The sequence below is a fragment of the Fusarium mangiferae genome (assembly GCF_900044065.1).
Source record: "Fusarium mangiferae strain MRC7560 genome assembly, contig: FMAN_scaffold014, whole genome shotgun sequence".
In the NCBI taxonomy this organism is placed as follows: Eukaryota; Fungi; Ascomycota; class Sordariomycetes; order Hypocreales; family Nectriaceae; genus Fusarium; species Fusarium mangiferae.
Genome location: NW_024573934.1, coordinates 33,137 through 48,069, shown reverse-complemented (window position 1 = coordinate 48,069; position 14,933 = coordinate 33,137). Strand labels below are relative to the sequence as shown.

The 14,933-nt window shown below is 48.9% G+C and overlaps 6 protein-coding genes across 6 annotated transcripts; 4 read left to right on the top strand and 2 right to left on the bottom strand.

Annotated features, from left to right (window-relative positions):
- Positions 1-488: 488 nt before the first annotated feature.
- FMAN_15229 (putative alfa-L-rhamnosidase) lies at positions 489-3,225 on the bottom strand (the record flags this gene model as incomplete). The annotated part of the gene is made up of 2 exons (XM_041822417.1): positions 489-1,394; positions 1,447-3,225. 2 exons carry the CDS (start codon positions 3,223-3,225, stop codon positions 489-491), a joined length of 2,685 nt encoding a protein of 894 aa, XP_041688099.1.
- Positions 3,226-4,000: 775 nt separating this feature from the next.
- On the top strand, positions 4,001-5,902 carry FMAN_15230 (uncharacterized protein; the record flags this gene model as incomplete). The annotated part of the gene is made up of 1 exon (XM_041822416.1): positions 4,001-5,902. One exon carries the CDS (start codon positions 4,001-4,003, stop codon positions 5,900-5,902), a length of 1,902 nt encoding a protein of 633 aa, XP_041688098.1.
- Positions 5,903-5,956: 54 nt separating this feature from the next.
- FMAN_15231 (uncharacterized protein) lies at positions 5,957-7,663 on the bottom strand (the record flags this gene model as incomplete). The annotated part of the gene is made up of 3 exons (XM_041822415.1): positions 5,957-6,912; positions 6,970-7,577; positions 7,632-7,663. 3 exons carry the CDS (start codon positions 7,661-7,663, stop codon positions 5,957-5,959), a joined length of 1,596 nt encoding a protein of 531 aa, XP_041688097.1.
- Positions 7,664-8,106: 443 nt separating this feature from the next.
- FMAN_15232 (putative beta-glucosidase) lies at positions 8,107-9,684 on the top strand (the record flags this gene model as incomplete). The annotated part of the gene is made up of 2 exons (XM_041822414.1): positions 8,107-9,481; positions 9,536-9,684. 2 exons carry the CDS (start codon positions 8,107-8,109, stop codon positions 9,682-9,684), a joined length of 1,524 nt encoding a protein of 507 aa, XP_041688096.1.
- An 875-nt stretch (positions 9,685-10,559) lies between these two features.
- On the top strand, positions 10,560-12,365 carry FMAN_15233 (putative maltose permease (MalP); the record flags this gene model as incomplete). Its single annotated transcript, XM_041822413.1, has 4 exons — positions 10,560-10,798; positions 10,847-11,877; positions 11,936-12,188; positions 12,242-12,365. 4 exons carry the CDS (start codon positions 10,560-10,562, stop codon positions 12,363-12,365), a joined length of 1,647 nt encoding a protein of 548 aa, XP_041688095.1.
- Positions 12,366-13,111: 746 nt separating this feature from the next.
- Positions 13,112-14,696, top strand: FMAN_15234 (putative sugar transporter; the record flags this gene model as incomplete). The annotated part of the gene is made up of 2 exons (XM_041822411.1): positions 13,112-13,277; positions 13,351-14,696. 2 exons carry the CDS (start codon positions 13,112-13,114, stop codon positions 14,694-14,696), a joined length of 1,512 nt encoding a protein of 503 aa, XP_041688094.1.
- Positions 14,697-14,933: the final 237 nt, after the last annotated feature.

The following is a 14,933-nucleotide window of genomic DNA, read 5'->3' as shown; positions in this document are numbered from 1 at the left end:
TCTGTGTATATATTTGCAATAGTGTCGCCGTTTTCTTGTCAGAAGATGGGCCCTTGAAATTCAGAAAACACTCAACTTCGCAATTTGACATAATGTCATCAACAGTCATCATGTGTAAGTGTCTGTCAGCACTAAGGCTAAAAGAGACATCGTGGTTCAGCTAAGTAAGCTTGCTGACAAAGCTCTATTCGTGAGCTCCAGGGCCAGTTCAAAAACATCGAGCTAATCCAGGCGATGCGAAACTCTTAAAAAGGTCAGGTTCCGGACAAATACGATTCTGACAAGCCGTTGCATAACTTTCCAAAACATCATCTAGCATGAGGCCTATGAGGCTTGCGGACACCATCTGATTAGTGGCCCTAACTACCTACCTACTTCAGGCGCCAAAACTGCGGGAGTGTGCTAAGCTTTATAGACACAGACTCTCGCTTAATACAACCCTTTGAAGTACTATAGACAAGTCAAGCTATAACTTTTGAGATACTTCCTTATGACTTTGGTGGTAGCGGTGGAACAGGCCACTCATAATCTCTTTTAAAGTGCGATCTAAAAGTCCACTCACCACAACCAACCTCCTTTACCTCTTCTTTTTCCAAGCCAGGAAGTATAATCTCAGCGACAGTGTTTGGCGGAACCGTAGTTTCGATAGTAAACTCCTCGGTGTCTCCATCAATGACCCTCGTTTTCCACTCAAAACAGATCGTACCTTGAGGGGAAACATGCGACGCAGCAGCTCGAGAAAAGGTAGCGCCGATAGCTGGGGAAATACGAACTCTTCTCCATCCAGGCTCAAGCCTCTGAAGCCCGGCGACTCTCTCATACATGAACTTGGCTATAGCGCCAAAGGCATAGTGGTTAAATGAGGTCATTTCTCCCGGGTTGATAGAACCGTCAGGCAACATGCTGTCCCACCTCTCCCAGACTGTAGTTGCACCCATAGTTACTGGGTATAGCCAAGATGGACAGCCTTTCTCGAGCAGCATCGCATACGCAACTTGGATGTGGCCAGTAGATGCAAGGGCTTCACAAAGAAATGGCGTGGCGGCAAATCCTGTGCCGACTTTGAATTCGTTCTTGCGTACGAGTTCCACAAGCCGATCTCCGGCTCGTACTCGTTGTGCTGGGTCAAGGAGGTCAAGACAAATAGCCAGTGCATACGCAGCTTGGGAATCTGAGGTGATGCGCCCTCGTGGTGTGACATATTCTTGCTGGAATTCGATTCGTGTTGCGTGGTAGTCCTCTTTGAATCTCTGCTGTTCGTCCTTGCGCCCCAAGACGCCACATACTTTGCTCATGAGATCTAGACTTTGTATTAAAAATATGTTTGACACCATCTTTGCGTCGGTTGCCCCTTTCCATGGCTGATCTGGTGGCGCTGCTGGGTCAAGCCAGTCCTGTCTCAATTATCAGCACTATAAAACTTAGAAGCCATTATTCAGAACTTACGCCGAGTTGAAAGGGTTTTGGATCCCATAGTCCTGAAGTCTGTCGAGGGAGAACCTTCATCCACTTCATCATGCTATCATATTGCTGAGCTAGGATACTCTCATCTCCGCTCTCTTGATAAAGGGTCCAGGGTGCTATGATCGTGACATCATGCCAAATGGCGCATGGTACTCTTCTACACCAGACCGGATCTGGGAGAGTAGCATTAGGACTTACCATTGGAGGAACGCCATCAAGAACATCCTGATCAAATTCAAGATCGATTAGCCAGTTCTTCAATATGCCAAAGCAGTTATAAATAAGGCACCCCGTAGGGCCAAAGAGAGACAGATCTCCAGTCCAGCCGAGTCGTTCATCTCTCTGAGGACAATCAGTCGGCACCGAAAGGAAGTTGCCTCTCATACCCCAGACGACATTCCGATATAGCTGATTTAGCAGTGGGTCTGAGCAAGAGAAGTGACCAGCGGATTTCATGTCAGTGTGACACACAACAGCTTCGATACAGGACAAATCAAAGCAACCGGGCCAGTTGTCAATCTGAGCGTACCGAAATCCATGGAAAGTGAAACGTGGCTCCCAGCATAGCGGCGTCGGTGAATCTTTGAGGGTAATCTCGTCCTTCGCTTGGCATATTCTCAAAGGTCGAATACAAAGCTCTTCGTTCTCCATGACTTCGGCATGTTGGAGGGTAATCTTGTTTCCATCCGATCCTCTGATGCCTGATAAACGTAGATATCCAACGAGATTCTGACCAAAGTCAAGGACCCTTTTCCCACTTGGTGTCGTGATCTCTTTGACAGGAGATATGGTTTCGATCCGACGCCCTGGTTCTGCAAAGCCTGCAACGAGCTGTGTTGATACAGGTGGGAATATCAGCGTTTGTGCATCTGTCCATCCTCTCGGTCTTTCTTGATCCATCACCGATGACCAATTTGGCACCTCCATTGTCATGTCATATTTCTCTCCATCATATATCTCCGCCAAGCGAGTTGGGCCTTGTATAACCTTCCACGAACCATCGCTCTCTATTCTGCATGTTTGACCATCTTCGTAAGTGACTTCCAACTGCGCAAGAAGAGCAGTATGAGGACCCCAAATGTTTCTGTGTCCGCCTTCAAACCCAATACGGCCACAAAACCATCCCTCTGCAACTCTGATTCCAATACAATTCGCACCGTTGACTAGGTGCGAAAGAACATCATAACTCTGGTACTGGAGTCGTCCATAATAAGATGTCCATCCTGGAGCGAGGAAATAGTCACCGACGCGTTGCCCATTGATCTCAGCTTCATAAACTCCTTGCGCGGTGATATAGAGTCGTGCTTTGACAGGCGGGTTGCGAAGAGAAAATTGCCTGCGGAACAAATCTTCAGGGCTAGCTTCTGTCGTTTCTGAAGCCCATGGGGCGGCGATGCGTTCGCAGGTCCAATCTGACCGACGCAATAGCCCTACTTCAAGATGGGCAGGCTTACTCCAGGGACTCTTTTCCTCCTGTGTCTCCCAAACCCGAACACGAATCGATACATGCTCACGGGACTGAAGAGGCTCTCTAAATGGCCATGGAATCAGGATATTTTTTTGGGATTGTCGACTTGCAGTCAATACATCGTGGGCCTCTTGGCTAGGACCGTACTTGGTCAACTCGATCTCGTATCCATTTTGTGCACTTCGAGTGTCGTGTTGTGCGATCTTCCAAGAGATTCGTGGCGTGGACTCTTGAACCCCAAGAGTATTGGGAGCGTGGTAATGCTCGAAGCGAACATCAGTTACTGACAACATCCTGAACAGTCTGTGAAATTCTTCAAACAAATTGGTGTCCTCCGGAGATGAAGCCGGCAAGTACAATTCGTTTCGCTGTAATTTATCCCGAAAAACGAATTCGTGGATGAGCAGATACCTTGTTCACGTCAATCGGCACCCATTATCCAATATCGTCGGAAAACCCATCGTAAAACTCCACGTAGACTAGAGTCACCGCAATCACGCGGGAAATCGCTGTACCCGCTATTTCTACCTTGAGTCCAGTACACTGGCCAATGGGGGCTCGATTGGTACGCGGCTTCGCTTCTAAACGCGGATCTCCTCATCCTACTCCGCACACCATGTTCGCTAACATTAGCTCACGGACCTGTCTACCTTTTCAGATATTCCGACAGCATTTCCGACGTGGAATATTTGTTGTTGTTGTCAGCTTGACTTAACTCTCAGCATGGCTCTGTCAACACCACAATGCCCCCCATGTATTATATTCCCCACGGGGATGAGGAAAATCTGGGGAAGCATCGCACTGTTGGGACCTGAGATGTACCCCAGGTTCTGCTTAGGTTAGACTACCCCGACACTTCCTCTCAATGTTGAAGTATATGGTCGCCCACCGTAGGTGCACATGAAGAATACTCGTACACCATGTATTATCCGAGGACACAGAATTGCTCAACCTTCGAGCCAAGCCAGCGACTATAAAGTCAGTGACTCAGAACCACTTTTTGCGGTCATCACAAGTCAATCAAACATTACTTTGACTCACATTGGTCGCAATCCACACCAACAAAACATGCCGATCTGCCCAATCTCCCTCATCGCATTGGGTGCCACTCTGTTGGCACCTACTGTTTCAGGACAGTACTCGCCTCATTTTCCGGAACCCCTCAACCCGGAGTCCATCGAGGTTGTCGAGCTCCCTTTGCCTCCTGTCGTTTCAATCAATGCTACGGGTGCTTGTACCGCCAAAATCAACCCCCGAGGTACTGGCTGTATCGGAGTAGATACCGGAGGAGAGCAGGATTTCCAGTCAGGAGACTTCACGCCTGATGGGAAGCACATCGTGGCCAATGTGGTCTTCATCGGTGCCCCTGCAGCTCCAGACCCTGCGAGCATATATGACGGCGAGCATTTGATCCTTATCACCACTGATGGTACCAACTTCCCTAACGGTGATCCATGGAAGTGTATCACTTGTGGTGTCCCGTCAAAGAATGCTCCTTGGCTCGATCCCCAGAGAGACTATCCTCATGTCTTTCGAAGCGGTGATAAGGCGCTGTGGGGTCATAACATCATCTCCTGTGGCGGACATCCTTTGGCTAGTGATGGTTGTACTCCGAACAACACTCACATCTATCCAATTCACTGGACAGTGACCGCTGATGGGAATGGAAAAGGCGGTTCTCCTCGAGAGATGCGCCTCCATCCCGACGATGAGCACATTGGCTGGAGCTCCTTCACTAATACTGGAGGCCAGTATACGTACTTTGGCAGACTGAAGTTTAATGCCGATCCAAAGGCTGGGGAGCCTCTTGTTCCTCGATACGACTTGGTTGATGTGAACATTCTCGTCGACAAGAATGGCAAACCTCCCATGTACGTCGAAGGCGAGAAATTAATTATCAACCATGATGCAATTACTTCCGGCGAGCTTCGTGGCTTCAGTGGCTCGGGCGATGAGATTCTGTACATCGGATCTCCCGTGGAAGCCAACAACATCGACGTCATGGCCGTCCATCTCACCACTGGTGCTATCCGACGCCTCACTAGCCATCCCGATTACACTGACCCAATTACCATGTCTCACGATAATCAGTGGATTGTTGCTATGGACACACGTGTTGTAGGTCGCCAGATGTTCATGTCTGGTATGAGATGGATCCCTCCCATTATCGATTACCTCGTTGTTGCCATCGCTTCTTCAACACGCAATAACGGGCCACGAAGATTCTTTCAGCCGATCCTCATCAGTCATGACGGAGATAGTGGAAACTATTTCGGTCAGCAGGTTAATGCGGACGGCGACGGAAGCGATGGGAGCGTCAATGATCCCAACTGGAATGGCAGAGCTGACCCCGCTGTGTCTCCTGACAGCACAATGATTGCATTCTGGCAAGCTCTTGTGGTCTCACCTTCTTGCGGCGGTACCAATCCCCTCCCGTGTCCAGTTTCTACTGCACAAGGAGGTCGTAGCTACCGAGTCATGCTTGCCCGTCGTACCTCTTTGAAGCCTTCCAAGCCAGCACCTGTCTTTAAAGCTCCCGATTTTATCCCTTGGGCGAAACCGTTTCCTGCTGGTAGTACATCACCAAAGCAGTATGAGATCCCAGCCGGTAACTATACACTAGAGGGTCAGCTTTCAGGCATTGCCGAGGTTGAATTCATTGAAGACCCCGACACTGGGGTCATCCAAACTATCTCAGCTTCCTATAGTAACTATTCCGATCACACAGGCTACATCATTGACGGGTATGAGAAGGTTTCTAAGTGGAAGTTACTTCCCAATGTCTGGAAAGACCGAGTGGAGTGGTTCTCCAACATCACGCAAACTGGAGTCGTGGACGGTACTAAGGTCACAAGTGAGGACGGGTTTGAACTTGAGATTGATGTTTCGGTGAATATCATGGAGACGAACGGAACATTGACAACGATCCTCGATGGGATCGAGTACGTGCAGCCTGCTGCTGGAACCTAGGCTAAGTAGAGGAAGGTGTTTTACTTCGACAATAAGTCGTCTATAGTGATAGGATTATATATCCAAGAGATCCCTTAGGGGGTCAAATTCGCCCAGCGCCCGATGCCCATATGTCCAAATTGCATCCCTATCTTTAATGTCCTGCGTGAACCCTAACAAGAATTGAAGCATCCAAGCATCTAAACGGAATGAATCGTCTTTGCTTCGAAGACAGGCGTTGTGGAAATGCTGCAGCCGGCTAATTGACATATGGTTCATAGGCCAGTAGTTGTTCATCGATGAAATCATTTCAAAGTTTCTCTCCAACCGCGTCTTCGCAGCCATGATCTCGTCATCGTCTATACCGAAGAGAAGTGTATGGATCTGAACCGTCGAAGCCAAGCATAGAATATGGCCAGCAAGTGGATACAGAACGACAGTATCTGGTCGCCATTTTGCTTCATAAATGAGGTCGCACAAGTTTGTTGCGTGCTGTTTACATCGTTGTGCAAAACCTTGCCTACTGTCTTCGCCTGCATCCTGTTCTTGAGCAGATTGAAGGTTTTGATAGAATAAGAGCTGACCAGCGTGATTATAGTTGATATGTAGTGTGATAAAAATAGCACCGAAGCCCTCATCAGCCCAGTAGATCACATTTTCCTCGGAATAGCGAAGTCTTGGGGGTAAGTTGTGAGCCCACTCATCAAGACTGTGGCGAAGCTGATGATCAAAACTTCTGTTCACTGAGTGTTCATCTTGTGTATCTACTACCCGGGAGTTGAGAAAGACAATGATGTCGTAGAGTAAGAGATTGAGCCGGATCATCTGGGCGACCAAAGAGTGTGGATCGAAGTTGCAAATGGAGGATAAACCAGGCGACGAGTCATGTTGTATCTCTGGCATGTTGTAGGTCAATGAGGCAAATCGGCCCTCATCCATAGGCAACGGGACGGAGTTTCGTGGTTTTATATACCTAGGGAGAGACTGAGTTGCGCTTGACCATGTCTCAGTTGTAATGAGTGACCACCATACTGCGTAACAGAGTAAGCACAGCACCTCACGTTCGGGTCAGAGTCAGTCAAAGTTACCTCGTCTGTTAATCTCCTGCTCTAGAACTGACTCGGTCGGTAGGTTTGGTAGGTCTAACAGCATGGCCATGCGTGAAGCTATTGCTTGATACACCGACTCGGTCCTAGAATCTCCCTCAACTGACGCGTTTGCTGCGAGCAACATACAAGCTTGGATACTTATCAATGAAGTATCCTCCAGATCAAGCAACCTCTTACATTCATCCCGGTACGGTCGTCCTCTATCCCATGGTGTAATAGATGCAAATACGGGATGCGTCGAATATCGCGCCGACAGACCTGCAACACCAAAGAATAGAATCTTTGGGATAGAAGAGTCCTTTACCTGCGCTATGAATGTTGCACGATGGAATATGTTGTGAAACGTAATGTGCATGTATCGGAAGTAGAGACTTGCCAATCCCTCGGCCAGAGCTGCATCAGGAACGACCAGTGAAGAGACACGACGAGCTCTTCCATCATCTATCTTACTTCCAAGTGACTCGTAGTGCTTTTCCAATGTATCGGGGACAGGGTCGTCCGTGACTCCAACACAGTCGAGGCCTCTTTTGATGCAGAAATTGCAACTTAGACCTGGTCGAGACCGGTCACACTTTTTCCGCCGATCACTAGAGGGCTTGATGTCAGATTAGATTTGGAAACAAAGAGACAGTGAGACGTACCGACATGCTACACAGGCTGATAACGGTCTCATTTCGATTGCTTCAATGGGTCATTTGCTGTGGGTTGAGAAGTGAGGAGTTGCTCCCGTGCGTTTTCATCTCATTCCGGACTCTGACCCCACAGTATCATGAGACGGGCCGTATCCATTATAATCCGACGAGTTTTCCGACGGCAACTTGGAGAAAATAGTGCGCTAGCAACTTGATGTGGGGACTCTACCTTGCTATTTCAAAATCCGCCAGGTTCTCCGACGATAACGCTACTTACCCTATGGCGTGCAGCACGAAGGCAATAATTGCCATGACGAATATATGTCTATCAAGTGGGGGTTATTCCAATACGCTTACTTAAGATACAGCACTGATATTCTACTGAAGCTTTTTGCTTGAGGCCAAACCAAACCAGCCTTGGTTATTGTCACTCTTGTTCACTTGTTCACACGTTCGTCATCTTCTTTCCCACCATCTAATTGCAATGTCAAAAGAGGCTTCTATGTTCCAGGCTGGTGACCTGGTCACCAGTTCAGGTACAACCGACGATTTGACTGTTCAAGAGCTCCCACTGCCAAAAGACTTTCGCTGGGGTACCGCCACTGCAGCATATCAAGTCGAAGGGGGTGCAAACCAAGATGGCAAAGGCCAATCCATTTGGGATACCTACACGCATCTCGAGCCCTCGCGAACCAATAACGGAGAAACCGGTGATGTAGCGTGCGACCACTACAATAGAGTCCCCGAGGATATTGAGCTTATGAAGGCTTGCGGTGTTGACGTTTATCGCTTCTCACTATCCTGGACACGTATCATTCCGCTTGGAGGCCGCAACGACCCTATCAATGAGAAGGGAATAGCTTTCTATAACGATCTCATCGACCGATTGTTGGCGCACGGGATTGAGCCTGTGGTGACATTGTATCATTGGGATGCACCACAGACTCTTTACGATCGTTACGAGGCTTTTCTCAACACTGAGGAGTTTACTGCCGATTTTTCCAACTATGCGCGATTATGCTTTGAGCGTTTTGGTGACCGTGTAAAGAAATGGATCACCTTCAACGAGCCATACATCATCTCCATCTTTGGCCACGTCAACGGTACACTTGCCCCAGGTCATCGTGCAGAAGACGGTTTCGACACCAAGAATGAGCCATGGCGCGTCGGTCATACGCTGATCATATCGCATGCTGTTTCTGTTCAGCTTTATGCGAAGGAGTTTAAGCTTGCGCAACAAGGAGAGATCTCTATCGTACTGAATAGCCATTTCTACGAGCCATACTCCGATACCCAAGCCGATATTGATGCGGCGCAACGAAGACTTGAGTTCTATGTCGGGTGGTTTGGCGATCCCATTTTCCTCGGACAAGATTATCCCGTGTCGATGCGAAACTACCTAGGTGATAGAATCCCCTGTTTCAGCACTGAAGAGCGCAACCTCCTTCGAGCGACAGCTCCTCTTAATACCTTCTATGGCATGAACCATTACTCGACAAAGTTCGCCCGCGCTCTCCCCGATCCTCCCTCCGAAGACGACTGGACAGGCAATATCGAGGAGGGAGCAGTCAACGGAGCAGGACAGGAAATAGGGCCCGTATCCCAGTTCCAATGGCTCCGTGTCGCACCCAATGGCTTCCGTAAGTTGTTGAACTGGGTCTGGAATCGATACCATCTTCCTATCATCGTCACGGAAAACGGATGCCCATGCCCTGGCGAACAAGATATCAAGGTAGCAATTGACGACCAGTTTCGCCAGAGGTATTTCGGTTTATATCTGGATGCTATCTCGCGAGCTATATATGACGACGGCATTCCCGTTAAGGGCTACTACGTTTGGACGCTCATGGATAACTTTGGTATGCTACTCTTTCTCTACGTCGATCGCAAGACCCACTAACAAACGCTTTCAGAATGGTCAGCCGGATATCAGCCGAAATTTGGCATTGTTCATGTTGACTTTGAAAACGGCCTGACCCGCACCCTCAAGAACTCGGCAACATACCTACGTGAGACTTTCCAGAGAAGGAGGCAGAACCAGGATCAACATCGATGCGTATAGACCCCTTTATGATAGAGCAGAGTAGAAGTACAAATGCCTTGAATTTGGGCATAACCTACTTCAGTTGAAGATGGTGCATAAATTGAAGCTCATGTATTTCATCATTTCACCCCTAATAATGTTGTTTGGAGAGCTCCGTTGGCTTTATGTCCATAGAATGTAAAAAGGCAAAAGTCGCATCTGAAACGTCCAACAGATACCGAGGTGACCAACAATTGCCACGTTAATTGCGGCTGAAGTCAAGAGCGGTGCCACGACAGCCCATGATCCACATCCCCGGGTTTGGGGTAGCATGTTCAGAAGTCAAGACCTTGCTTGAGCTTTACCGAATAGACCATTTGCTGCGTTCCAAGTGACATGGTCGTCGCTATATGCTACCCCGAAGCCCATGAGGAAAACTTGTCGGAATTCGATTCAGTCCAGATTTGTCCCCAGTCGTCAAGTTAGATCGCGTGATGTCCTGAGCTAGCCTCTATTCCCGAGCCATCAACTCAATTCCAAAAAGTCTAACCAATCGGTTTAACGCAACAGTCTCGAAATGGTCAGATTCTGGGAACACATGGATTTCACAAAGCGTCGGAAAACGCTGGCGGAAAACTCGTCGGGCATGCACCTCAGGGAAACTGACCAATGAGAATCCATGGTCATGTACCCCAGGCGTCGGGACTGCGGGGTATGAGTCCGCTAAACGTTGGATACGCGGGTTCTCGCTTGTTAGTCTCGTTGACCCCATGGGGAGCGAGGAACCCAACTCGGGGCATGTAGTTCAGCTACACAGAGATGGATTCCTATATGAGATGGCCTCAAGTACGTTTACCAAGTCAGCTCTGTATCCTCTTGTCTCTTTGATACCACAGCAGTTACTCGAGATCACCATGGCTCACCCTAGCGACTCTAAAACGCCTATCGACAATCCTACCCGGGTCGATTCTCACGATCACGTCGAAACTGCACTCAAGCATGATGACCTTGCCGCCGAGGCCGTCGCACAGGGTCAGGCTCTTTCGGGTTATGAGAACTTGACCTTCTGGGAGACTGTCCGGACCTTCAAGATGGCCTCACTCGTCTGTCTGCTCGCGGCCTTTAGTGCTGGAGCTGATGGCTATCAAATTGCGTATGTATCATATCAACCTTTCCATGTCACTGACTAATTTAAATTTAGTATGCAAGCAAGCATTATTGCCAACAAAGGCTTTGTCCAGCAGTTTGCCACAGTAGTCAACGAAGAGGGAGAGAAGTTCCTTGCATCCAATATCATCGCTACTTGGAGTGCTGGCCAGAACGTAGGCCAGGTCCTCGGTCAGATCGGAATCTCCTTTGTTGTCGCACGGTTCGGTCGCAAGATTTCTATGTATACTCTCTGGACCATCCTCATGACCAGTGTCTTGGCTGAATCACTTGCCCGAACATGGCCGGTCTGGTTTGGTGCCAAGATGCTTGCTGGCACCGGCGTAGGTTGCCTCCAGGCTACCCTTCTGGGCTATATTACAGAAGTGAGCCCGACAAGAGTCCGTGGCGGCATGTTAATGCTTTACAGCTTCTGGTGGACTTTGGGTTCCTTCTGCACTCATGTGGCTCTCCAGCGGCTGAACAAGACTGATCCCTTCAACTGGCTTACACCTGTGTATACCCAATGGGGACACATCGGAGTCATGGCCGTTATCTACGTCTTGCTTCCCGAGTCTCCCTCTTGGTGTGTTACCGTCGGGCAGGAAGAGAGGGCCAAGAAAAGTATCAGGTTTATCTACCGTGGAGTTGAGAACTTTGATGTCGATCGTCACTACGAACTCCTCGCCCTGAACGTCGAACACGAAAAGGCTTTGGCTGCTGAGCAACGAAACGAAAGCTGGCTGGCTATCTTCAAAGGCACTGACGGTCGCCGTACCATCACCGCCATGTGGACCATTGTCGCGCAGCAATTCCTGGGCCTTGCCCTCTTTGGTAGCTTCGGTACATACTTCTTCCAGCAGGCTGGCCTCGCCGACCCCTTCCAGATCAAGGCCATCACCACGTCTCTGCAGATAATCGTCGTTATCTTGGCAGTCTTTGGAGTCGATAAATTCGGTCGACGCCGCATGGCCTGCTGCGCTACTTCCTTGATGTGGATCTCTTGCTTGATTGTTGGTATCATAGGAGTTGCCCCCCAAAGTGGTGCAAGCACCTATGTGTTTGTCTTGTTTGCATGCTTCTGGAGTGAGTCTTTAACGGTACATCACCATCGATTACAGTGAGCTAACCTGTGCTTCTCTAGACATTGGCATCTCGGCTAATGGGGCTGCGGGCTGGGGCTACATCGGCGAAATATCCTCGCAACGACTACGGCCATATACGTCTGGCTTCGCAGCGTCTGCCAACTCCGTCACTGGTCTGATCATGTCTGTTCTCACGCCGTACATGGTGAATGCCAACAAGTGGGATTGGAAGCTCAAAACTGGCTTCTTCTACGCTGGCGTTGGTCTACCTTGGGTCATCGGTACGTGGCTGTTGGTCCCTGAGACGGCTCGGTAAGTGTCACGTTAAATACCTTCAAGCTTCGATATATACTGACTTTTTCTAGACGATCACCTGCCGAGCTTGACGAACTCTTTGAGCGTAAGATCAAAGCTTGGAGATTCCATACAACTGAGACTGCTACGCAGCGCCTGATGCAGAGTGAGAACGCGGAAGCTGCGGAGAAATGATGGGTGTTGAGAGATGTGCTATGAAGAAATCGAAGGTGAGGAACAGTGGAACAAGTGGATGAATTGTTGTACTGCACACAAGGGAATTAGTCGATGCGATCTTAATGTAACTCTGATAGTGGGAGAAGCAGGATGCAAGGCGATTCTAGCGGCTACACGGCTTGACAAGTGCAATGAATGACTAGATTCTTGGAGAGGATGGCCCCGCATAGTGCGCGTAATGATGCAAGTTCAAGATAAGCACTTTACCCAATTGAATGACATGAGTCGACATTCATCTGGGGTATACATTCGATTTAAGTTTGGACTTGGATAAGTATATATCCTCACTGCGAATACAGAGAATTTATAAGTCAAGGTTGTTGCCGTATTAACCGGGACCACGCGGCACTCACCACTACGGCAATAACGGCAAATGGGGTCCATAGCCAATCTCCAATTAATGTCAACTGTGGGGTAGAGAGTGTTGGATTCAGTTCTCCGGATTTTACCATTCCATTGCGGGGTCTCCGTGGACCTGGGGTAATGGTAATGCTCTTATATACCAATGCCGCCCTGCGCTCATTTCTTGCCTCGGTGCAAGGTGCTCTGAAAAGTCGATGAGCAGGAACTAAATGAAGGAGGTCTTACTCCATTACCTTAGTAAAAGCAGCGCCACGGAATTGGCTCTTATCACTGATTCCCGCTCAGTCTTCTTCTCATCTTCAAGTAAATTATCATCCCAGGCTATCTTCAACTAGGCTATCATGTCTTATTTCGGCCTTCGGGGGAAGCCTCTCAGCACCCTACTGAGTATAGTAGCAGCGACAGCCTTTGCTCTTCAAGGCTATGATCAAGCCGTCATGAACGGTCTATTGACCCTGGATACCTTCAAGCACCAGTTTCCTCAAATCAAGAACTCAAACATCGAAGGTGAGCACGATATGACTATTCCCTTACACCCTTTCTTCTATGGCTGCTGACTGACCTTGTCGTTTCCCTTCAGGTACGGCCGTGGCTATTTATGAAGTTGGCTGCGCGATCGGAGCCCTGTCTTGTGCCTTTCTCGGCGACGTTCTCGGTCGCCGTCGTACAATCTTCATTGCGGGCTGCATCGTGATTATGGGTGTTGCGATACAGAGCAGCTCGTTCTCTCTTGGACAGCTCATTGCTTCCAGAGTCATCACTGGTCTTGGGGTGGGTGCATTGACTGCTACGATTCCCATGTGGGTGTCCGAGTGCTCCAGTGCCAAAGAACGTGGTAGGCGTGTTCTGCTGCAGGGTTTCTTTGCCATCGGCGGAATCGTAGTCGCATCGTGGATGGAATTTGGTCTCTATTTCATCAAAGACAACCAAGTCAACTTTCGCTTCCCTATCGCATTCCAAGGCTTGTTCGCCATCATCATCACCTCATTCGTCATGTTCCTACCCGAGTCCCCTCGCTGGCTCATCAAACAAGATCGATTCGAGGAAGCGATTCTCGTCATGGCTGCTCTTGAGGACCTCCCTGATGACTCCGAGGTCATCCGTGAGGAGCTTTCCCTTATCCGCGACGCCTATATCGAGGAGCAGAACCAGAAAGTATCCGTCTTCACCATGGGACCAGAGCGCCAGTTTCATCGTGCTGTTCTTGCCGTCGGCCTCGCCATCCTAGCTCAGATGTCTGGCATAAACATCGTCACCTTTTATTCCACAACCATCTTCCAGCAACAGCTCAACTACTCACCAACAGAGTCTCGCATCTTCTCTGCCAGCTTGCAAGTCTGGCAGTTCATCGCTGCTGGTATTGCCCTTGTTCTCATTGACAGGTTTGGCCGTCGAAAGCTGCTCATGGCTGGTGCGTTGGGCATGTGTGTCGCACAGACTTCGCTAGCAGGTCTTATGTCTGACCTGACCAACAAATCCGCAAGCGAAGCTGCGATATTCTTTTACTTTGTGGCTATGTTCTTCTTCCCCGTTGGCCTATTCCTTCTTCCTTTCATGTATGCTGCCGAGATATCGCCCCTAAGCATCCGTGCGCAGATTACCGCCATTAGTGCCTGCGCCAACTGGCTATTCAACTTCCTCGTTGCTGAAGTTTCCCCTCACGCCTTAAAGAACATCGGATACAAATACTACATTGTATATGCATGTATCACCCTTTTCACCTTCATCGTTATCCTGCTCTTTTATCCAGAAACTAAGCGCCGAACTTTGGAAGAGATTGATGACATTTTTATCCAGTCAAAGAGCATTTGGGACCCTGTCAAGACCGAGAAGAATATGCCCAGAAATGCCGTGGCATTGGCTGAACGGATCCGGAACGCACATGATGAGGAGAAACACAACGCAATCCATGCTGAGAATATCTAAGTAGACCATTACTATATTACATTGGTTCAGCATTTCCCCTGGACCCTTTTTCGCTATCTGCCAGCCCATCACGTGATTAGACCTAGCCACAAGCTATCGCAATGCTCTCTCTTTAATCTCCACCAACTTGATTCGAGCAAATCCTTACAATCATCAGAAACTAAGTATTGTCTACCTACATAATGGTCAGACTTAACTCTTCTGCACTCAAGCACTATGTCGTCAATTTTGTTGATC